The sequence below is a fragment of the Tachyglossus aculeatus genome, chromosome X2, assembly GCF_015852505.1.
Source record: "Tachyglossus aculeatus isolate mTacAcu1 chromosome X2, mTacAcu1.pri, whole genome shotgun sequence".
In the NCBI taxonomy this organism is placed as follows: Eukaryota; Metazoa; Chordata; class Mammalia; order Monotremata; family Tachyglossidae; genus Tachyglossus; species Tachyglossus aculeatus.
The window spans coordinates 29,612,212-29,636,370 of NC_052100.1; the positions used below are offsets into that span (position 1 = coordinate 29,612,212).

At 44.5% G+C, this 24,159-nt stretch overlaps 1 protein-coding gene across 3 annotated transcripts; it reads left to right on the forward strand.

The window, feature by feature from the left end:
• The first annotated feature begins 1,795 nt into the window (after positions 1-1,795).
• On the forward strand, positions 1,796-17,963 carry GMNN (geminin DNA replication inhibitor). Of its 3 annotated transcripts, none has more exons than XM_038770966.1 (8): positions 1,796-1,816; positions 6,811-6,874; positions 7,361-7,424; positions 12,854-12,958; positions 15,073-15,220; positions 15,890-15,972; positions 16,183-16,293; positions 17,502-17,963. In XM_038770966.1, exons 3-8 carry the CDS (start codon positions 7,368-7,370, stop codon positions 17,667-17,669), a joined length of 672 nt encoding a protein of 223 aa, XP_038626894.1. In that variant the 5' UTR covers positions 1,796-1,816; positions 6,811-6,874; positions 7,361-7,367; the 3' UTR covers positions 17,670-17,963. The 3 variants fall into 3 exon arrangements, with proteins under 3 accessions (XP_038626894.1, XP_038626893.1, XP_038626895.1); XM_038770965.1 differs by lacking the exon at positions 1,796-1,816 and adding an exon at positions 2,011-2,081; XM_038770967.1 differs by lacking the exon at positions 1,796-1,816 and adding an exon at positions 2,011-2,081 and having other exon boundaries at positions 15,115-15,220.
• The last annotated feature ends 6,196 nt before the right edge of the window (positions 17,964-24,159 follow it).

The window sequence follows — 24,159 nt, forward strand, 5'->3', positions numbered from 1 at the left end:
TTATTATTATTATTATCACCTTGTAACCTCCCCAGCGCTTAGAACAGTGCTTTGCGCATAGTAAGCACTTAACAAATGCCATTATTATTATTATTATTTCCTCATTGTCCCTTGGGATATATATGTATATACATGTATGTATATGTATATATGTTTGTACATATTTATTACTCTATGTATTTATTTTACTTCTACATATTTATTCTATTTATTTTATTTTGTTAAATTGTTTTGTTGTCTGTCCCCCCACTTCTAGACTGTGAGCCCGCTGTTGGGTAGGGACCGTCTCTCTATGTCGCCAACTTGTACTTCCCAAGCGCTTAGTACAGTGCTCTGCACACAGTAAGTGCTCAATAAATACGATTGAATGAATGAATGGGCCTCAGTTACCTCATCTGGAAAATGGGGGTGAAGGCTGGGAGCCCCACGTGGGACAACCTGAGAACCTTGTCTTCCCCCCAGTGCTCAGAACAGTGCTTGGCACATAGTAAGCGCTTAACAAATGCCATCATCATTATAATGATAATATTATTAATATTAAATCAACTGATTAATTTATTTATCATTATTAATTAATATTGAATTATTAATAATTATTAATAAAATGCCATTATTATTCTTAGAACTCATGACCTCTGACCCTCATGGTCACGAGGCCCTGTGGCCACCTCAGCCCTGTCCCGTCAGGCCCCGGGGTGCTCGGCTGTACTGCCATCATCATCATCATCATAATATTATTAATATTAAATTAACTGATTGATGTATTTATCATTATTAATTAATATTGAATTATTAATAATTATTAATAAAATGCCATTATTATTCTTAGAACTCATGACCTCTGACCCTCAAGGTCACAAGACCTTTTGGCCACCTCAGCCCTGTCCCGTCAGGCCCCCGGGCGCTCGGCTGTACTGCCATCATCATCATATTATTATTATTAATATTAAATTAACTGATCGATTTATTTATCATTATTAATTAATATTTAATTATTAATAATTATTAATAAAATGCCATTATTATTCTTAGGACTCATGACCTCTGACCCTCAAGGTCACGAGGCCTTTTGGCCACCTCAGCCCTGTCCCGTCAGGCTTCGGGGCACTCGGCTGTACTGCCATCATCATCATCATAATATTATTAATATTAAATTAACTGATTGATTTATTTACCATTATCAATTCATATCGATTTATTAATAATTATTAATAAAATGCCATTATTCTTAGGACTCATGACCTCTGACCCTCAAGGTCACGAGGGCTTTTGGCCACCTCAGCCCTGTCCCGTCAGGCCCCGGGGCGCTCGGCTGTACTGCCACCATCATCATCATAATATTATTAATATTAAATTAACTGATTAATTTATTATCATTATCAATTAATATTGAATTATTATTATCGAATTAACTGATCAATTTATTATCATTATCAATTAATATTGAATTAACTGATTAATTTATTATCATGATTACTTAATCTTGAATTATTAATAATTATTAATAAACTGTCATTAATATTCTTAGAACTCATGACCTCTGACCCTCAAGGTCACGAGGCCTTTTGGCCACCTCAGCCCTGTCCCGTCAGGCCCCGGGGCTGGTCGGCTGTACTGCGCAGGCGCGGGGTGGGGCCAGCAAGAGGGGGGCGGGGGGAGAGGGGAAGACTGGAGCCGAGCGCTGATTGGCTAGGGGGCGGGGAGTTCGGTCACGTGACCAGGGAGGGCCGCCGCTATTTAACCCCGCGCGCCAGCGCGCGCTTCGCGTCCGCCGCCGTCTGTCGCGTGTGCGCCTGCGCGCGAAGACCAACGTGGAGTGAGTGGCCGGCGAGACCATCTCCCCGATGGGGGGGGGGGTGGACGGGGGTTGATCCACGCGGAGGTGGGGGGGGGGGGTTGGATGAGGAGCGGGAGAGCGACGTGCGTCGGTTCGGTTTTGGCGCGTCCGCCCGTCCGCGCTTCCCATTGGCTGGCGGCGCCCGGCGAGGCTGCGCGCGCCGCCAGCCGGCCGGCCCGCACGGGCGCCACCTTCCGGCCAAGCCGGGGAACAGCCAAGAGTCCTAATCATCATCATCATTAAGGTGTTTGTTAAGCGCATAGTAATAATAATAACTATTATGGTGTTAATCGCATAGTAATATTAATAGCTATTATGGTATTTGTTAACCGCATAGTAACAATAACAATGACTGCCATGGTATTTGTTAAGCGCCCAGCACTAATAACTGTTATGGTGTTAAGCTCATAGTAATAATAATAACAACTATTATGGTGTTAAGCGCAAAGTAAGAATAATAGCTATTATTATGTCTATTAAGTGCATAGTAATAATAATTAGTATGGTGTTCGTTAAGCGCAGAGTAATAATAATAACTATTATAGTGTTAAGCCCGTAGTAATATTAATAACTATTATGGTGTTTGTTAAGGGCATAGTAATAATGACTATTATGGTGTTTGTTAAGCGCATAGTAATAATAATAACTATTATGGTGTTAAGCGCATAGTAATATTAATGACTATTATGGCATTTGTTAAGCCCGTAGTGATAATAATGACTGCTACGGTATTTGTTAAGCGCATAGTAATAATAGCTATTATGGTGTTTGTTAAGGTCATAGTAATAATAACTGTTATGGTGTTTGTTAAGGTCATAGTAATAATAATAACAACTATTATGGTGTCTGTTAAGCGCAAAGTAATAATAATAACTATTGTGTCTGTTAAGTGCATAGTAATAATTAGTATGGTGTTCGTTAAGCGCAGAGTAATAATAACTATTATAGTGCTAAGCGTATAGTACTAATAATGACTATTATGGTGTTTGTTGAGCGCATAGTAATAATAATAACTGATATGACTATCATGGTACTTGTTAAGCGCATAGTAATAATAATAATGACTGCTATGGTATTTGTTAAGCGCATAGTAATAATAACTGTTATGGTGTTAAGCTCATAGTAATAATAATGACAACGATTATGGTGTTAAGCGCAAAGTAATAATAATGGTTATTATTGTGTCTGTTCAGTGCATAGTAATAATAATTAGTATGGTGTTTGTTAAGCGCAGAGTAGTAATAATAACTATTATAGTGTTAAGCACATAGTAATATTAATAACTATTATGGTATTTGTTAAGCGCATAGTAATAATGACTATTATGGTGTTTGTTAAGCGCATAGTGATAATAATAACTATTATGGTGTTAAGCGCATAGTAATATTAATGACTATTATGGTATTTGTTAAGCCCATACTGATAATGATGACTGCAATGGTATTTGTTAAGCGCATGGCAATAATAAGTATTATGGTGTTTGTTAAGGTCATAGTAATAATAACTATTATGGTGTTTGTTAAGGTCATAGTAATAATAATAACAACTATTATGGTGTCTGTTAAGCGCAAAGTAATAATAATAGCTATTATTGTGTCTGTTAAGTGCATAGTAACAATAATTAGTATGGTGTTCGTTAGGCGCAGAGTAATAATAGCTATTATAGTGTTAAGCGTATAGTACTAATAATGACTATTATGGTGTTTGTTGAGCGCATAGTAATAATAATAACTGATATGACTATCATGGTACTTGTTAAGCGCATAGTAATAATAATAATGACTGCTATGGTATTTGTTAAGCGCATAGTAATAACTATTATGGTGTTAAGCTCATAATAATAATAACAAGGATTATGGTGTTAAGCGCAAAGTAATAATAATCGCTATTGCTGTGTCTAAGTGCATAGTAATAATAATTAGCATGGTGTTTGTTAAGCGCAGAGTAGTAATAATAACTATTATAGTGTTAAGCCCATAGTAATATTAATATCTATTATGGTATTTGTTAAAAGCATAGTAATAATGACTATTATGGTGTTTGTTAAGCGCATAGTAATAATAATAACTATTAGGGTGTTAAGCGCATAGTAACATTAATGACTATTCTGGTATTTGTTAAGCCCATAGTGATAATAATGACTGCTATGGTATAGCAGTATTACTATAGCGCATAGTAATAATAATGGTGTTTGTTAAGGTCATAGTAATAATAATAACAACTATTATGATGTTTGTTAAGCACAAAGTAATAATAATAGCTATTATTGTGTCTGTTAAGTGCATAGTAATAATAATTAGTATGGTGTTCGTTAAGCGCATAGTAATAATAATAACTATTATAGTGTTAAGTGCATAGTAGTAATAATCACTATTATGGTGTTTGTTAAGCGCATAGTAATAATAATAACTATTACGGTGTTAAACGTGTAGTAATATTAATGACTATCATGGTACTTGTTAAGCGCATAGTAATAATAATAATGACTGCTATGGTATTTGTTAAGCACATACTAATAATAACTATTATGGTGTTAAGCTCATAGTAATAATAATAACAACGATTATGGTGTTAAGCGCAAAGTAATAATAATAGCTATTATTGTGTCTGTTAAGTGCATAGTAATAATAATTAGTATGGTGTTTGTTAAGGGCAGAGTAATAATAATAACTATTATAGTGATAAGCCCATAGTAATATTAATAACTATTATGGTATTTGTTAAGCGCATAGTAATAATGACTATTATGGTGTTAAGAGCTTAGTAATAATAATAACTATTATGGTGTTAAGCGCATAGTAATATTAATGACTATTCTGGTATTTGTTAAGCCCATAGTGATAATAATGACTGCTATGGTATTTGTTGAGCGCATAGTAATAATAACTATTATGGTGTTTGTTAAGGTCATAGTAATAATAATAACAGCTATTATGGTGTTTGTTTAGCGCAAAGTAATAATAATAGCTATTATTGTATCTGTTAAGTGCATAGTAATAATAATTAGTATGGTGTTCATTAAGCGCATAGTAATAATAATAACTATTATAGTGTTAAGCGCATAGTCGTAATAATCACTATTATGGTGTTTGTTAAGCGCATAGTAATAATAATAACTATTACGGTGTTAAACGCGTAGTAATATTAATGACTATCATGGTACTTGTTAAGCACATAGTAATAATAATAATGACTGCTATGGTATTTGTTAAGCACATAGTAATAATAACTATTATGGTGTTAAGCTCATAGTAATAATAATAACAACGATTATGGTGTTAAGCACAAAGTAATAATAATAGCTATTATTGTGTCTGTTAAGTGCATGGTAATAATAATTAGTATGTGTTCGTTAAGCGCAGAGTAATAATAATAACTATTACAGTGTTAAGCCCGTAGTAATATTAATAACTATTACGGTATTTGTTAAGCGCATAGTAATAATGACTGTTATGGTGTTTGTTAAGCGCATAGTAATAATAATAACTATTGTGGGGTTAAGCGCATAGTAATATTAATGACTATTATGGTATTTGTTAAGCCCATAGTAATAATAATGACTGTAAGGTGACTTGCCCAGGGTAACACAGGAGATAATTGATGATGTGGACGATATTGTTAGTACACGCAATCCTACCTTCAGGGAGCTTACAGTCAAACAATCAGTGGTATTAGCTGAGCACTTACTGGGTACCGAAGCGCTCAGTAAATACCACCGATTGACCGTAAGCTTTTTGAGGGCAGGAGTAAGAATATTGTTGGCGTTTAGTGTACTGTACTGAGTGTTTAGGGGGGACTGCAAGGCAGATCTCTGCCCTAGAGGAGCTTAGATGGGGACTTTTAGACCGTGAGCCCACTGTTGGGTCGGGACCGTCTCTATACGTTGCCAACTTGGACTTCCCAAGCGCTTAGTACAGTGCTCTGCACGCAGTAAGCGCTCAATAAATACGATTGATAATGATGAGTAGGCGGCAGAACAGTTGAAATCGGTCCAAACGGAGACTTCAGCCATGCCCTGGCTTTGAACGACGAGGCAGGGCGGTGAGGTTTACCCAGGTCGAAAGCACCGAGGTGGTGGGTTCTAATCCCGGCTCCGCCACTTGCCTGCTGTGTGACCTTGGCCGGGTCATTTGTTACACACTTACTATGTGCCAGGAACACAGGGAATGAAAGAGGGAGAGAATACAAGAAAATCAGCTTGGCCAGAGGCCCTGTCATTCATTCATTCATTCATTCATTCATCCAATCGTCTTTATTGAGCGCTGTGTGCAGAGCACTGTGCTAAGCGCTTGGGAAGTCCAAGTCGGCAACATATAGAGACGGTCCCTATCCACCAACGGGTTCACAGTCTAGAAGGGGGAGACTCTGTAGAGACGCTCCACTTGCCTGCTGTGTGACCTTGGCCAAGTCACTTCTCTGGCCCGCCCTTTCCCTCATCTGTAAAATGGGGGTGAAGACCGTGGGACAACCTGACGACCTCGTATCTACCCCAGCGCTTAGAACAGTGCTGGGCACATAGTAAGCGCTTAACAAATACGATCACTATTAATGTTACCACATCAGATGAAAATTTCCTGTTACCCCCTGTGACCTTATTCTTCGAAAGCAGAGACTGTATAGAACATCAGAAAGGGAGGCGAGCCCACCGTTGGGTAGGGACCGTCTCTATATGTTGCCAACTTGTACTTCCGAAGCGCTTAGTACAGTGCTCTGCACACAGTAAGCGCTCAATAAATACGATTGATTGATTAAAAAAAAAGGGATGTCCAATTTTCCACGCGCAGAGAACAGTGACGTTCTTGGTCAGCTCCTTGAAAGCGGAGATCAGGTCTACGTACTCTATTGAACTCCCCCAAATGCTTAGTTTAGTGTTTTGCACGCCGTAAGCGCTCAATAAATACCACTGCCTCAGTTTCCTTCCTCCTCCTTCCATTACTTGAAGATGCATTTCGCCTGTCTGTCCACCTCCTCAGGTTGTAAGCTCCTGGAGAGTTGTGATCGTCTTGAACCCTCGTTTAGTACAGCGATTCGCACTCGGTAAGTAGTCAGTAGCATTTATTGATGATTGATAGGCTGTGCATAATGATAATAATAATGATAATAATAATAATGATAATAATAATAGTGGTATTTGTTAAGGACTTACTATGTATGTGTCAAACACTGTTCGAAGCTCTGGGGGAGATACAAGGCCATCAGGTTGTCCCACACGTGGGACTCACAGCCTTAATTCCCATTTTCCAGAGGAGGGAACTGAGGCCCGGAGAAATGACTTGCCCAAAGTCACACAGCTGACACGCGGCCGAGCCGGGATTCGAACCCGCAGCTTCCGACTCCCGGGCCCTCAGTGGAAGCTTTGAAAAACGGGAGAGCTACTTCCCTACTTTGAAGGGCTCTTCTTTTCGATCTTTATATGTTGCCAATTTGTACTTCCCAAGCGCTCAGTACAGTGCTCTGCACATCGTAAGCGCTCAATAAATATGATCGATTGATTGATTAACAGTGTCGCCTGTGCTCTTTCAGCCGGCCGATGAACTCCAGGATGAAGCCGAAGCAGGAGGAAGAGAGACTGAAAGGGTCTATAAAGGTAATTTTTTTTTTATTTCCTCACACGGCCGCCTGTAAAGTTAAAACATCGTCACCACTTCGCTGTTGGACTGCGACTCCGCCACCCACTTATTGTGTGGCCTTGGGCAAGTCGCTTAACTTCTCTGTGCCTCAGCGCTGGGGAGGTTACAAGGTGATCAGGTTGTCCCACGGGGCGGGCTCACAGTCTTCATCCCCATTTGACAGATGAGGGAACTGAGGCCCAGAGAAGTGAAGTGACTTGCCAGAAGTCACACAGCTGACAAGTGGCGGAGCCGGGGCTCACGGTCTTCATCCCCATTTGACAGATGAGGGAACTGAGGCCCAGAGAAGTGAAGTGACTTGCCCAAATTCACACAGCTGACAACTGGCGGAGCCGGGCTTTGAACCCACAACCTCAACCTCCTTCTATCAATCAATCAATCAATCATATTTATTGAGTGCTTACTGTGTGCAGAGCACTGGACTAAGCGCTTGGGAAGTCCAAGTTGGCAACATATAGAGACGGTCCCTACCCAACGGTGGGCTCACGGTCTAGAAGGGGGAGACAGAGAACAAAACCAAACATACTAACAAAATAAAATCAATAGAATAGATATGGACAAGTAAAGTAAATAAATAAATAGAGTAATAAATATGTACAAACATATATACATGTATACAATATATATATTATAGACTGTGAGCCCACTGTTGGGTAGGGACCGTCTCTATATGTTGCCAACTTGGACTTCCCAAGCGCTTAGTCCAGTGCCCTGCACACAGTAAGCGCTCAATAAATACGATTGAATGAATGAATGAATGACTCCAAAGCCCGGGCTCTTTCCACTGAGCCACGCTGCTTCTCAAGATCCAAAGATCCAAGATGGTCCGTTGGCTCCGTGTCCTCGTGGTCAATCAATCAATCAATCGTATTTATTGAGCGCTGTCCGTGTGCAGAGCACTGGACTAAGCGCTTGGGAAGTCCAAGTTGGCAACATCTAGAGACGGTCCCTACCCAACAGTGGGCTCACAGTCTAGAAGGGGGAGACAGAGAACAAAACCAAACATACTAACAAAATAAAATCAAAGAATAGATATGTACAAGTAAAATAAATAAATAGAGTAATAAATATGTACAAACATATATACAATATATATATTATAGACTGTGAGCCCACTGTTGGGTAGGGACCGTCTCTATATGTTGCCAACTTGGACTTCCCAAGCGCTTAGTACAGTGTGCAGAGCACACAGTAAGCGCTCAATAAATACGATTGAATGAATCATCAATCGTATTTATTGATCATCAATCGTATTTATTGAGCGCTTACTATGTGCAGAGAATGAATGAATGAATGAATGAATCTCAAGATCCAACGATCCAAGATGGTCCGTTGGCTCCATGTCCCCGTGGCCTTCATAATCCCCCTACTTCTCCCCCGCCGCCCCCCAAACCTCTCCCACTGGGAAAAGCCGGCACCGCCGCCGGAGCCGGGCGAACCGTCGCTTGCCCTTCCCAAGCGCCGCACACAGTGAGCGCTCAATAAATACGATTGATTGATTGATGATTGATAAACATCTTTCAGCCGCACCCGCGTCGATAAACTTTCAACGCCTGGCACGGAGGGCGTATTTCGGGCCCGGCGACCCGCGACGGCCAAGCGTCGCGGTGGTGCCCGGCCGGTTTCCCACGGTGGCTGGCATCGGCCCTCCGGGTGCCCATGAGATAGTCATCGGGCGGAGAAACTTTTTACCGTGGGAAAGGTGACATCCAGTGCCAGGCGGCCGCTTTCCCACGCTGGCGCGGTGTCCCGTGTCCCCCCTCCCTTTGTCTGACGATCGTCCATTGTTTGCCACCCGGTGCTGGCGGTGTAACTAATGATTCTATTCTATTTATTTGATTTTGTTAGTACGTTTGGTTTCGTTCTCTTCCTCCCCCTTTTAGACTGTGAGCCCGCTGTCGGGTAGGGACTGTCATCATCATCATCATCAATCGTATTTATTGAGCGCTCACTATGTGCAGAGCACTGGACTAAGCGCTTGGCAAGTCCAAGTTGGCAACATCTAGAGACGGTCCCTACCCGACAGTGGGCTCCCAGTCTAAAAGGGGGAGACGGAGAACAAAACCAAACATACTAACAAAATCAAATAAATAGAACAGGTAGGTATAAGCCAAATAAATAGAGTAATAAATATGTACAAACAGGTGCATATATATACATATATATGCGGCACACACTGAAAAAGGAATGGAAACCAGGAGAATTGAAACCTTTTAGACTGTGAGCCCTGCTGTTCAAGGCCCTGCTGAGAGCTCACCTCCTCCAGGAGGCCTTCCCAGACTGAGCCCCTTCTTTCCTCTCCCCCTCGTCCCCCTCTCCATCCCCCCGTCTTACCTCCTTCCCTTCCCCACAGCACCTGTATATATGGATATATGGTTGTACATATTTATTACTCTATTTATTTATTCATTTATTTATTTTACTTGTACATTTCTATCCTACTTATTTTATTTTGTTGGTATGTTTGGTTCTGTTCTCTGTCTCCCCCTTTTAGACTGTGAGCCCACTGTTGGGTAGGGACTGTCTCTATGTGATGCCAATTTGTACTTCCCAAGCGCTTAGTACAGTGCTCTGCACATGGTAAGCGCTCAATAAATACGATTGATTGATTGATTGATTGATTGATTGTGAGCCCAATGTTCGGGAGGGACTGTATATGTTGCCAATTTGGACTTCCCAAGCGCTTAGTACAGTGCTCTGCACACAGTAAGCGCTCAATAAATACGATTGATTGGGATAGCAAACTGGTTTCCTTGGCAGCATGCCCGTTGGTTTACTGAGAGAGTTTTCTTTTTACTTCTGCCCAAGTGTCCGGAGGTGATGATAGTAATAATGATGATGGCGTGTGTTAAGCGCTAATGATAATAATAACAAATAATTATAAAAGTAAAGTAAATAAATAAATAGGCTAATAAATATGTGCAAACATATATCCATATATATATACAGGTGCTGTGGGGAAGGGAAGGAGGTAAGATAGGGAGAGGGGGATGAGGGGGCAATTTGTACTTCCCAAGCGCTTAGTCCAGTGCTCTGCACATAGTAAGCGCTCAATAAATACGATTGATGATGATGATTTGTACAAAACTTAAAAAGGTTTCGGTGCAGGAAACATACGGAGTATTTACACACGACCGGAGCGGGCGATACACGCCCTGTTCCCCCGAAACAATGGTTTGGCCGGATCAGGTTTTTTCAGCCAACCGCCCCCCCCCGCTACCCCAAGCGAGGAAATTCTCTCTCGATGCAGTTGGGAAAGCAAATAAGAATAAAGGAAAGATTACGTTGGGTAGGGACTGTCTCTATACGTTGCCAATTTGTACTTCCCAAGCGCTTAGTACAGTGCTCTGCCCATAGTAAGCGCTCAATAAATACGATTGATGATGATGATGATGATGATGATAACCCCTGGAAGAGAGCCCTAGAACTGAGCTTTTGAGCCTGATGATGTAAATCGCTTTTTTTTTTCTTTTTTAAGCGCTTCTGAGATAGTGCCCGTGCGGAGGTGTGTGGGATGATCTCATAAGCAGAGCTTCCCCAGTTGTCACCGGGCATAGCGTTTTCCCGGACACGAGGCCGAGTGTGGTTCGGAACGAACACGGATCCCTCTCGGGGGGGGTAAATAATAATAACGATGGCATTTATTAAGCGCTTACTGCGTGCAAAGCACTGTTTTAAGCACTGGGGAGGTAAAAAGGTTGTCCCACGGGGGCTCACAGTCTTCATCCCCATTTTACAGATGAGGCAGCTGAGGCACAGAGAAGCACTTCAGCACAGTGAAGCACGTATCCCTCTCAGGGGGTAAATAATAATAATAACGATGGCATTTATTAAGCACTTACTGCGTGCAAAGCACTGTTTTAAGCGCTGGGGAGGTTACAAGGTGATCGGGTTGTCCTACGGGGGCTCACAGTCTTCATCCCCATTTTACAGATGAGGGAACTGAGGCACAGAGAAGCACTTCAGCGCAGTGAAGCACGTATCCCTCTCAGGGGGTAAATAATAATAATAACGATGGCATTTATTAAGCGCTTACTGCGTGCAAAGCACTGTTTTAAGCACTGGGGAGGTTACAAGATGATCGGGTTGTCCCACGGGGGCTCACAGTCTTCATCCCCATTTTACAGATGAGGGAACTGAGGCACAGAGAAGCACTTCAGCACAGTGAAGCACGTATCCCTCTCAGGGGGTAAATAATAATAATAACGATGGCATTTATTAAGCGCTTACTGCGTGCAAAGCACTGTTTTAAGCGCTGGGGAGGTTACAAGGTGATCGGGTTGTCCCACGGGGGCTCACAGTCTTCATCCCCATTTTACAGATGAGGGAACTGAGGCACAGAGAAGCACTTCAGCACAGTGAAGCACGTATCCCTCTCAGGGGGTAAATAATAATAATGATAACAATGGCATTTATTAAGCACTTACTCCATGCAAAGCCCTGTTCTAAGCGCTGGGGAGGTTACAAGGTGATCGGGTTGTCCCACGGTGGGCTCACAGTCTTCATCCCCATTTTACAGATGAGGGAACGGAGGCACAGAGAAGTTGCCCAAAGTCACCCAGCTGACAGTTGGCGGAGCCGGGATTTGAACCCATGACCTGACTCCAAAGCCCGGGCTCTTTCCACTGAGCCATGCTGCCTCTCTAATAAAGAAACCTCTCCATTCCTGGGGTGTCGATGGGAGCACAGAGGGGAAGGAAGGAAGCACACTAGACTGTGAGCCCACTGTTGGGTAGGGACCGTCTCTATATGTCGCCAACTTGGACTTCCCAAGCGCCTAGTACAGTGCTCTGCACACAGTAAGCGCTCAATAAATATGACTGAATGAAGCAGAGATGCCAGCCACCAAGGACTCCCCTGTCCTGGAATCGGGGTGGGGGGCATCTTGGAAACAGATTCCTGAATTATCCTGAACGCCAAAGGGCCGGGAGCCTGGACAGGGAATGGCAGAGGGGAAGATTTCATTGATTTTTTTTTTTCTTTTTCACCGTCAATTGATCGTATTGAGCGCTGTCCTAAGCGCTTGGGAGCGTACCGTATATCGGAGTTGGCAGACATGGTCCCTGCCCACAAAGAGCTTACAGTCTGGACGATGATTAAAATAAATGACGGAGTGCTGGGAGGCTGAGGGAGGAGTGAAATAGCATATGCTTCTCGCGTATAAACGCAAGGGTGACAGAAGGGAGAGAGCCTGGGCACGCCGGATAGATCGTCCATTCATTGTCGTATTTATTGAGCGCCTACCGCGTGCAGAGCACTGGACTAAGCGCTTGGGAAGTCCAAATCGGCAACACACAGAGACGGTCCCTCCCCGACGGCGGGCTCCCGGCCTGGAAGATCGTTGCCGTGGCTCGCCCGGCCGAAACTAAAACGTCTTCACTTCCAGAGCTACTTGATGGACGCCGCGACAACCGGCGCCGTCGTCCCAAGGAGGACTCTGAAGATGATTCAGCCTTCTGCAGCCGGCTCCCTCGTGGGCAGAGAAAATGAGGTAGGAAACGATGGGTGAAGCCGGCGGGGGTGGAGGAAGTTGAAGGGAAGCTGGGAGCACGCGTTCCCTTAAATTCGGTCGGTGTCCTGACGGGATCGCGGCTGGAACTCTTTCAATAGCCTCTTCATCAGGCCAGAAATGCTTCCAATACTGAGGCTGGTCCCCGTTTGACCGATGTGGTCACTGAGGCACAGAGAATAATAACAATAATAATAATAATGGCATTTATGAAGCACTTACTATGTGCAAAGCAATCAATCCATCGTATTTATTGAGCGCTTACTGTGTGCAGAGCACTGTACGAAGCGCGTTGGCAACATATAGAGACGGTCCCTACCCAACAGTGGGCTCACAGTCTAGAAGGGGGAGACGGAGAACAAAACCAAACATACTAACAAAATAAAATAAATAGAATAGGTATGTACAAGTAAAATAAATAGAGTAATAAATGTGTACAAACATATATACAGGTGCTGTGGGGAAGGGAAGGAGGTAAGATGGGGGGGACGGAGAGGGGGACGGGGGGGAGAGGAAGGAAGGGGCTCAGTGTGGGAAGGCCTCCTGGAGGAGGTGAGCTCTCAGTAGGGCCTTGAAGGGAGGAAGAGAGCTAGCTTGTTCTAAGCACTGGGGAGGTTACAATAATAATAATAATGGCATTTATTAGGCGCTTACTACGTGCAAAGCACTTGTCGAAGCGCTGGGGAAGGTTACAAGGCGATCAGTTTGTCCCACGGGGGGTCACAGTCTTCATCCCCATTTTACAGATGAGGGAACTGAGGCCCAGAGAAGGGACTTGCCCAAAGTCACCCAGCTGACAATTGGTGACGCCGGGATTCGAACCCATGACCTCTGACTCCAAAGCCCGGGCTGTTTCCGCCGAGCCGCGCTGCTTCTCTAAGCGACTTGCCCAAGGTCACACAGCAGACAGGTGGGGGACTGTGAGCCCGCTGTTGGGTAGGGACCGTCTCTATATGTTGCCAACTCGGACTTCCCAAGCGCTCAGTACAGTGCTCTGCACACAGTAAGCGCTCAATAAATGCGATTGAATGAGTGAATGAATGGTGTCGTTAACCACAGTAATACCCACAACGATTAGCGTGCCGCACCGGGCACGGTGGCAGCCCAGAAAATCAGCCACTGCCTCTGATCTAAAGGAACCCGGAATCCGAAAAGGCTAAAGTTAAAGAAAAATCAAAGCGGTTCAGGGGCTGAAGGCTCGGAAAATCCATTTAAACCGGCTAAACCGGGGAAGAAGATAGTCCTTGGCAAAGGTTGGGATGCGGAAAATCCATTTAAACCGGCTAAACCGGGGAAGAAGGTAGTCCTTGGCAAAGATTGGGATTCGGAAAATCCATTTAAACCGGCTAAACCGGGGAAGAAGGTAGTCCTCGGCTAAGATTGGGATTCGGAAAATCCATTTAAACCGGCTAAACCGGGGAAGAAGATATTCCTCGGCAAAGATTGGGATTCCCTGCCTTCCTAGTAGAACGCGAGTCTTTTTTACGGCGTTTGTTAAGCACTTACTATGTGTCAAACACCTTTCTAAGCGCTGAGGTTGATATAACTTAATTAGGTCGGCAACAGTCCCCGTCCCAAATGGGGCTCGCGGTCCAAGGAGGAGGGAGAGCGGGTATCCCTATTTTAAAGTGGAGGAAAGAGAAGCACAGGGCTGTGAGGCGACTTTCCTGAGGTCACACAGCACTGGCAGAGCTTTAGAAACCAGGTCCTTCTGACTCCCAGTCCAAGCCCCTCAGTTGGCAGGATCAAAAGCTACGGACCCGAGCCATCCTGTTGTGGTTAGCGCTGTGATGGTCCACGTGGCAGGGAGTTCTTTTAAATCCCTCAGCTACAGTCCCCTCGGGATTTGCCCGAATCCAAAACAGCCCCTCAGTCGTACTTTTGAGGCTCCCAGAACGAATCGCTCCGGCGGCAAGTGCCGATAAAACGCCGTCGATCGATCGGTCGCGGAGCTAGAGACGCGACGGAGCCGTGAAGCGTCGCGACGGCGGGATGGAGGGTTTCGTCCCTTTCGATCGCGGGGCGGCGGCGGGGGCTCCCGGGTCCGGGAGCCAAACGAGTAAGCCTCGGCTTCCCGCGTGAAACGTGCATCGCAGCCGTCCAAAGCCGCCTCTAAACGAAAGCCTTGGCACGAGCAGCCGACTCCCAAGACCCGCGGCGTCGACGTCCCCGTGCCCCCGGAGCACAACGAGAACGAGGCCCTGGAAGGATTCTCTCAAGAAGCGTTCGACCTCATGGTTAAAGGTAGGATGACGTGCCCGGACCGTTTGTCTTAGACCGGTTTGATTTCCCGGATTTGAAATCCCTGTGGCGGATTTCTTCTCACGTCCGTTCCCCTGGCAGGGGCATTTTACGTACATTTGAGAGCTTTATAGTATTTGGAGTCCCGGCCGTAGGCCCAGCAGAATCGTTCCTGACCGCTCCTTTTTGCCCCAAAAGATTCACGCGTCGGGTAAGGGGGCCGGGCCCAAGATGAGAAATGCGGTCTCCCGGCCTTGGGCTCGAGGCTCACCGGCAGAAGGCTAAAGTTAAAGCAAAATCAAAGCGGTTCAGGGGCTGAAGGCTCGGAAAATCCGTTTAAACCGGGGAAGAAGATAGTCCTCGGCAAAGATTGGGATCCCCTGCCTTCCCTAGTAGAACGCAAGTTTTTTAATGACATTTGTTAAGCACTTACTATGCGCCGGTCTAAGCACTGAGGTAGATATAACTTGGGTTGGTAACAGTCCCTGTCCCAGGGAGTTGGTCAAAGGACAGGGCAGTGACTAAAGGGAGCTGGGTGGGATATTCAATTTCAAAAACAGGGGCAGTACAACATGAAGTGCCTTAAATCCAGAGTCTGGCCTTATCAGTATTATTATTTTATTTATCTCATCTCGTCTTTGCTGGTGTTTTTTTTTTTAATATTCACCGCAGAAAACCCAACCTCTCAATATTGGAAAGAGGTGGCCGAGAAGCGGCGGAAAGCTCTCTATGAAGTACTACAAGAAAACGAGAAGGTGGGTGGAGGGGGAAAGGGGAGTGAGGGTCCTAAACATACGGAGCCTCACCCCGTTGCGACCCTACGTGCTTCTTTTCGCGCCGTGACCATCAGTCCATCCTTTCCCCAACTCCCCTGAAACCCCCTCCCCGCCAGGGTCCCTGGGGAACCCCCGGGTCACAGAACCGAGTGCAAATTTTAAATCCTCTCCCTCACACTGTCCTCGTAGTTGCACAAAGAAATCGAACAAAAGGACAGTGAAATTGCCCGTCTGAAAGAAGAGAACGAAGAGCTGGCAGAACTAGCAGGTCACGTGCGGTACATGGCCGCTATGATCGAGGTAAAGAGTCGAAATGTTTGCTTTCCCAAAGTGTCCTTCCCTTTTCCTTCCTCCTCTCTCTCTCTCTGCCATTCAACCCTGCTCTTTAAGGAGGCCTGGACCTCCCTTTAAAGCGAAGACAGAATATTTGCTTTCCCAAAGTGTCCTTCCCTTTTCCTTCCTCCTCTCTCTCTCTCTATTCAACCCTGCTCTTTAAGGAGGCCTGGACCTCCCCTTAAAGCGAAGAGACGATCCCTAAAAATGATCGCTCCATAAATATGACTGAGTGAATCCCTAAGGAAGAGGTATATGTTGCCAACTTGTACCTCCCAAGCGCTCTGCACATAGTAAGCGCTCAATAAATACGATTGAATGAATTGAATGAATGAAAGGGAGCGGTAATTTGCAGCCAAGTCAGCAGTCGACTTGTAATCTAGCTAATCGCCTGCCCCGTCTTCTGGGAAACAGGTCGCTGGCTTCAGTCCAGCTCTGGTGAAGAGGCCGGCGTGACTTTCGACAAAATTTGCCAACGTCGTCGGCAGTGTTAAAGGATGGGAGCTGAACAGTAGGAGGGATGAGATGCCATTTCAGTCTTTTTCGACAAAAACCCTCAGCCCTTTCCAGTCTGGCCTAAGGATTCTAAAATGCCTCCGAGCTTGATTCGTATTAGGATATGAGCATTCTGTTGTATTTTGTTTTTAAATCGTAGCTTAATGCTGATGATCATCACGGTGGTATTTGTTAAGCGCCCACGGTGTGTCAAACACTATTCTGAGCCCTGGGGTAGAGACAAATCAATCAGGTCACACACAGTCCCTGTCCCACTCACTGTCGAAGTAGGAAGATTGCTTGGGTATTTCCCAAGTTTAATGACCAAGGTATTATTTACATTTTGCAGGTGTCAGTACAGTGTAGAAAGCACAGAGGAACTGGGGGGAGGTGGGGGGATCCTCTGAGAGCCAGACTGTGATAAGTGCGGGAGCTTTATCTAATAGTTAATTGGAAATTCCAAATGGATCCTTCTCTCAGGATGTAATCCAGCCCTTAGAACAGTGCTTTGCACATAGTAAGCGCTTAATAAATGCCAATTAAAAAAAAAAAAAAGCCCCGCCCTAAGGAGTTTCGCTCCGTCCTTTGCCGGACCCGACTGCCCGATCCGAACAGGAGCCGGCTGAGAACGGATAAAAATGGTTTGCTTAGGAGGCTCTTTTATTTTGTATCTTCCGCAGAGACTGACGGGTCAGCCGCCCAGTGACTTGGAACCCCTGAATCTGGCCTTGGGGGAATCTAATTTTGGAGAGGAAAAAGCGGGTGGTGAGCTGGAAGGGGAAGACGCCGACACACCTGGTGAGGAGAGGGTCTCCCGCGACCCCGACGGAGCACCGCCATGTGTGTGAGACCCCCCCGTCTGACTGTCGGGACACTCGCCGCCTCAGTTTACCTCAGCCGAGGGGCCGGTGGGGCCCGGGCTCCCTCGCGGAGGGCGCGAACCTCCAGGACCTGGTCCTTTCTCGCCAAGGGGACCGTTTCGAGATGTTGCAGGTAACTTTAGGACTGGCATTAAAATACAAATACTGTGTATTTTTAATCTTGGGCTACTTTATGTAAATAGGGTCTTAAATCAGTTGACACTGACCTAAGACTTGCGCGTACTTTTGAAATAAACTTCGGTTCTCTCCCTCCTTCCCAAACCGTGGGTCTCTTTGAAGTGGCCGTGGGAAAACAATGGCCACAAAGCATGAACCGATTTTAACAAACGCTGCAGGCACTTGCCCTTCTCTGGGAGATGATTTTAGAGAGGCAGCCAGGTCCCGGCCATTCCTGTTGCCTCCGTGACAGACGGGGAATTCTCTTGTTGGAAAAGCAGCGAGGTTCACCGGATACGGACTGAGAGTCAGTCGGTTAGACCTATCCCTGCCCCACTGCTTCCTGCTGCATGCATGACCTTGGGCCAGTCGCTTCACTTCTCCGGGCCTCAGTTTCCTCATCCCTCAGACTCATTCATTCGATCGTATTTATCGAGCGCTTACTGCGTGCAGAGCACCGTACTAAGCGCAACTCCATGTTCCATCCTCCCCTTCTTTTCGATAAGGGTGTGGGGGTTGAGGAGTTCTTTAAACTTTTTTTTATCTACCATTCTTGGATTTTTTTTAAAGCTGAGATGACATCCGTTTTAAGGTATAAAAGTTTCATTTTGTGAGTCAGTTTGCCAACTTGGCCAGCGTTCCCCTGGACGCTGGAAGCATCGGTCTGTGTCTTTTAGATTAGTGCTTGGATCCCTGTGTGGCCGAGCCTCTGCTCCTTCGCCTTCTCCCTTCCTCCCCTTTCTGGGGGGGTCTCTCACGGCTTTGCCCTTCCCCAGTCCCCGGATATTTTTCCCGGTCCAAAGTTAAGTTCATGTGCCACAAACGCGGGAGCCAACTTTACTGGAAGCGTTTTGTTTGACTTTCTTTTGGGTTGCGCGGGCGCGTTCTTGTCAGCAGCACGTGTGTGTGTTTGTGTGCGCGCAAGCAAGCAAGCAGTACACGTATCCACGAAACGTCACGGGTGCAGGAAGACCCTAGGGCAATATCTGAAACTGGATTTGGTTAGGTAACATTTGCTTTTCACTACCGAATTGTTGCGTGGTCACCGTCTGCTGGATCAAGGTGTGGGAGAGTGTGTCCGTCCGTCCGTCCGCTCTCGTGCCTAATTTCACCCTCACCTTTCTTCTCGACTCTTCTCCCTCCACCCCTCCTTTTTCAGTCCCCGTCCACGTCTGCTATACGGGGCCCATTTGGGAGTATATGTGTTAGGGGATGAATAGGTACGGTATTTACACGTAACGCAGAAAGATGCCTCGAACCCTTCCCCAAAAGTTTTCCAGACGGATGTTTCCTCTTCTCACACAACCCCCGGCACCATGTAGTCTCCTGGATATTGTAGGAAACTGAGAACTTAATGAGGCCTTCCCAGACTGAGCCCCCTCCTTCCTCTCCCCCTCCTCCTTCCCCTCCCCACAGCACCTGTATAGATGTTTGTACGGATTTATTACTCTATTTATTTATACATATTTATTCTATTGATTTTATTTTGTTAATATGTCTTGTTTTGTTGTCTGTCTCCCCCTTCTAGACTGCGAGCCCGCTGTCGGGTAGGGACCGTCTCTAGATGTTGCCAACTTGGACTTCCCAAGAGGTTAGTCCAGTGCTCCGCACACAGTAAGCGCTCAATAAATACGATTGACTGAATGAATGACTGGCACAGAGTAAGTGCTTAACGAATATTATTTAAAAAATTATAATATTGAGACCGGAGCCTCCCGAGGCAGAGGGAAGCAAACGGGAGGCCAAGGCTGAGGGCTTGTCTCAAAATGGAAGTGAAAACTGATGCATTCTTAGCCGGGCCATGAGCCTGTTTTTTAAACCTGGCCCTTTCCGCTGACATGGGCAATAATAATAATAATAATGGCATTTATTAAGCACTTACTAGGTGCAAAGCACTGTTCTAAGCGCTGGGGAGGTTACAAGGTAATCAGCTTGACCCACGGGGTGGCTCACAGTCTTAATCCCCATTTTCCAGATGAGGGAACTGAGGCCCAGAGAAGTGAAGTGACTTGCCCAAAGTCACCCAGCTGACAATTGGCGGAGCCTAGATTTGAACCCATGACCTCTGACTCCAAAGCCCGGGCTCTTTCCACTGAGCCACGCTGCTTCTCTCTTGCCCTCTCCCCAGGGAGGTGAATTTTAACGGGCTTTAAATCCCCGACCAAGTTATCAGGATTTTGTGGGAGACTCTTAGAGAAGGCCTTGGATTTCCTTTCTTTCACAGCACTCCAAGCCTGGGGAGTAGTTTATCAGTCCCAACGTTTGCCAGGTACTTAATGTCCCGGCGAACTCAAACAATGCGGAGCAATCCGACTCTAACCGCACGACAGAATTTGAAAGTCCGGCCGTGATCGGCACAACCCGATAGAAACCTTCATCGGGAATTGTCTAAAATTTGTGAAATCAGAAAACGAGGCTGGAAAAGGATGTTTCAAGGATGCCAGAGCCCAAGTGGAAACAGAGACGAGTGAGCTGGAAAAAGGAAAGCCTGATTTTGAAATCACTCTTCTATTAGTGAATTTAGGGAAATAACTTAAGTACCTGCTTTTTTAAAAAAAAAAAAACCCTCGTATGATGATATATCATTGCATTCATTCATTCAATTGTATTTATTGAGCGCTTACTGTGTGCAGAGCCCTGTACCAAGTGCTTAATTGCTGGGTGGGGGGAAGCCAGATTCTGGACGATCCTTCTTGTTGATAGTCCAGTTTTCTCCTGTGTAAGAAAACTCATTCAATCGTATTTATTGAGCGCTTGCTGTGTGCAGAGCACTGTACTCAGCGCTTAATTGCAGGGTGGGGGGGAAGTCAGACTCTGGACGATCCTTCTTGTTGATAGTCCAGTTTTCTCCTGTGTAAGAAAACTCATTCAATCGTATTTATTGAGCGCTTGCTGTGTGCAGAGAACTGTACTAAGCGCTTAATTGCAGGGTGGGGGGAAGTCAGATTCTGGACAATCCTTCTTGTTGATAGTCCAGTTTTCTCCTGTGTAAGAAAACTCATTCAATCGTATTTATTAAGCGCCTTCTTTGTGCAGAGCACTGTACTAAGCGCTTGGGAAGTACAAGTTGGCAACATATAGAGACAGTCCCTACCCACAGTCTAGAAGACTCTCCCTCCCGTAGCCGAGACTGGTAGAGAACTGGAAAGTCTCCAGGTGCCATCCTGAGAGGAGGACTTAACTACCACTATTAAAAAAAAGAACTTAACCAATTGTTTGTGAAAGTTGAATATAGTAGAGAACTGGAAAGTCTCCAGGTGCCATTCTGAGAGGAGCACTTAACTACCACTATTAAAAAAAAACTGTCAACCAATGTGTTTGTGGAAGTCAAATATAGTAGAGAACTAGAAAGTCTCCAGGTGCCATTCTGAGAGGAGAACTTAACTACCACTATTTAAAAAAAAACTAACTAGTGTGTTTGTGGAAGTCAAATATAGTAGAGAACTAGAAAGTCTCCAGGTGCCATTCTGAGAGGAGCACTTAACTACCACTATTTAAAAAAAACTGTCAACCAATGTGTTTGTGGAAGTCAAATATAGTAGAGAACTAGAAAGTCTCCAGGTGCCATTCTGAGAGGAGCACTTAACTACCACTATTAAAAAAAAAACTGTCAACCAGTGTGTTTGTGGAAGTCAAATATAGTAGAGAACTAGAAAGTCTCCAGGTGCCATTCTGAGAGGAGGACTTAACTACCACTATTAAAAAAAAAAACTTAACCAATGTGTTTGTGGAAGTCAAATATAGTAGAGAACTAGAAACTCTCCAGGTGCCATTCTGAGAGGAGCACTTAACTACCACTATTAAAAAAAAAGACTGTCAACCAGTGTGTTTGTGGAAGTCAAATATAGTAGAGAACTAGAAACTCTCCAGGTGCCATTCTGAGAGGAGCACTTAACTACCACTATTAAAAAAAAAGACTGTCAACCAGTGTGTTTGTGGAAGTCAAATATAGTAGAGGACTAGAAACTCTCCAGGTGCCATCCTGAGAGGAGCACTTAACTACCACTATTAAAAAACAACTGTCAACCAATGTGTTTATGGAAGTCAAATATAGTAGAGAACTAGAAAGTCTCCAGGTGCCATTCTGAGAGGAGCACTTAACTACCACTATTAAAAAAAAACTGTCAACCAATGTGTTTATGGAAGTCAAATATAGTAGAGAACTAGTAAGTCTCCAGTTGCCATTCTGAGAGGAGCACTTAACTACCACTATTAAAAAAAAACTGTCAACCAATGTGTTTATGGAAGTCAAATATAGTAGAGAACTAGAAAGTCTCCAGGTGCCATTCTGAGAGGAGCACTTAACTACCACTATTAAAAAAAAACTGTCAACCAGTGTGTTTGTGGAAGTCAAATATAGTAGAGAACTAGAAACTGAGACGAAAGGCAACGGAAATAAGAAGTCACGTGTGGTCGAGACGAAAGGCAGTGTAAGGAAGGCTTAGTCACGTATCGCTGAGACGAAAGGCAATGTAAGTAAGACTTAGTCATGTATCGCTGAGACGAAAGGCAACAGAAGTAAGAAGTCACCTATTGCTGAGACGAAAGGCAACATAAGTAAGACTTAGTCACGTATTGCTGAGACGAAAGACAATGTAAGAAGTCACATATTGCCGAGATGAAAGGCAACATAAGTAAGACTTTGTCACGTATTGCTGAGACGAAAGGCAACATAAGTAAGACTTTGTCACGTATTGCTGAGACGAAAGGCAATGTAAGTAAGAAGTCACATATTGCCGAGACGAAAGGCAACAGAAGTAAGACTTAGTCATGTATTGCTGAGACCAAAGGCAATGTAAGTAAGAAGTCACATATTGCCAAGACGAAAGGCAACATAAGTAAGACTTAGTTGTGTATTGCTGAGACGAAAGGCAATGTAAGAAGTCACGTATTGCCGAGACGAAAGGCAATGTAAGTAAGACTTAGTCATGTATTCCGAGATGAAAGTCAATGTAAGTAAGAAGTCATGTATTGCTGAGACGAAACGCAACATAAGTAAGACTTAGTCGTGTATTGCTGAGACGAAAGGCAACATAAGGAAGACTTAGTCGTGTATTGCTGAGACGACAGGCAACATAAGGAAGACTTAGTCGTGTATTGCTGAGACGAAAGGCAACGAAAGTAAGTCACGTATTGCCGAGACGAAAGGCAATGTAAGTAAGACTTAGTCGTGTATTGCTGACTTAGAACAGTGGTTGGCACATAGTAAGCACTTACCAAATACCATCATCATCATGGATGTTGTATATGTATATATGTTTGTACATATTTATTACTTTATTTATCTTGTACATATCTAGTCTGTTTTGTTTTGTTAGTATGTTTGGTTTTGTCCTCTGTCTCCCCCTTCTAGACTGTGAGCCCGCTGTTGCGTCGGGACTGTCTCTATGTGTTGCCGACTTGTGCTTCCCAAGCGCTTAGTCCAGTGCTGTGCACACAGTAAGCGGTCAATAAATACGACTGATTGATTGATTGATTGCTGAGACGAAAGGCAATGTAAGTAAGAAGTCACGTATTGCCGAGATGAAAGGCAACGTGAGGAAGACTTAGTCATGTATTGCTGAGACGAAAGGCAACGAAAGTAAGAAGTCACGTATTGCCGAGACGAAAGGCAACGTAAGGAAGACTTAGTTGTGTATTGCCGAGATGAAAGGCAATGTAAGTAAGAAGTCACGTATTGCCGAGATGAAAGGTAATGTAAGACTTAGTCATGTATTGGTGAGATGAAAGGCAATTTAAGTAAGAAGTCATGTATTGCCGAGACGAAAGGTAATGTAAGTAAGACTTAGTCATGTATTGCTGAGACGAAAGGCAACATAAGGAAGACTTAGTCGTGTATTGCTGAGACGAAAGGCAATGTAAGTAAGACTTAGTCGTGTATTGCTGAGACGAAAGGCAACATAAGTAAGAATTAGTCGTGTATTGCTGAGACGAAAGGCAACATAAGTAAGAAGTCACATATTGCCGAGACGAAAGGCAACGTAAGGAAGTCTTAGTCATGTATTGCTGAGACGAAAGGCAATGTAAGAAGTCACGTATTGCCAAGACGAAAGGCAACGTAAGGAAGACTTAGTCGTGTATTGCTGAGACGAAAGGCAACATAAGGAAGACTTAGTCCTGTATTGCTGAGACGAAAGGCAACGAAAGTAAGAAGTCACATATTGTCGAGACGAAAGGCAACATAAGGAAGACTTAGTCATGTATTGCTGAGACGAAAGGCAACGTAAGTAAGAAGTCACGTATTGCCAAGACGAAAGGCAACGTAAGGAAGACTTAGTCGTGTATTGCTGAGACGAAAGGC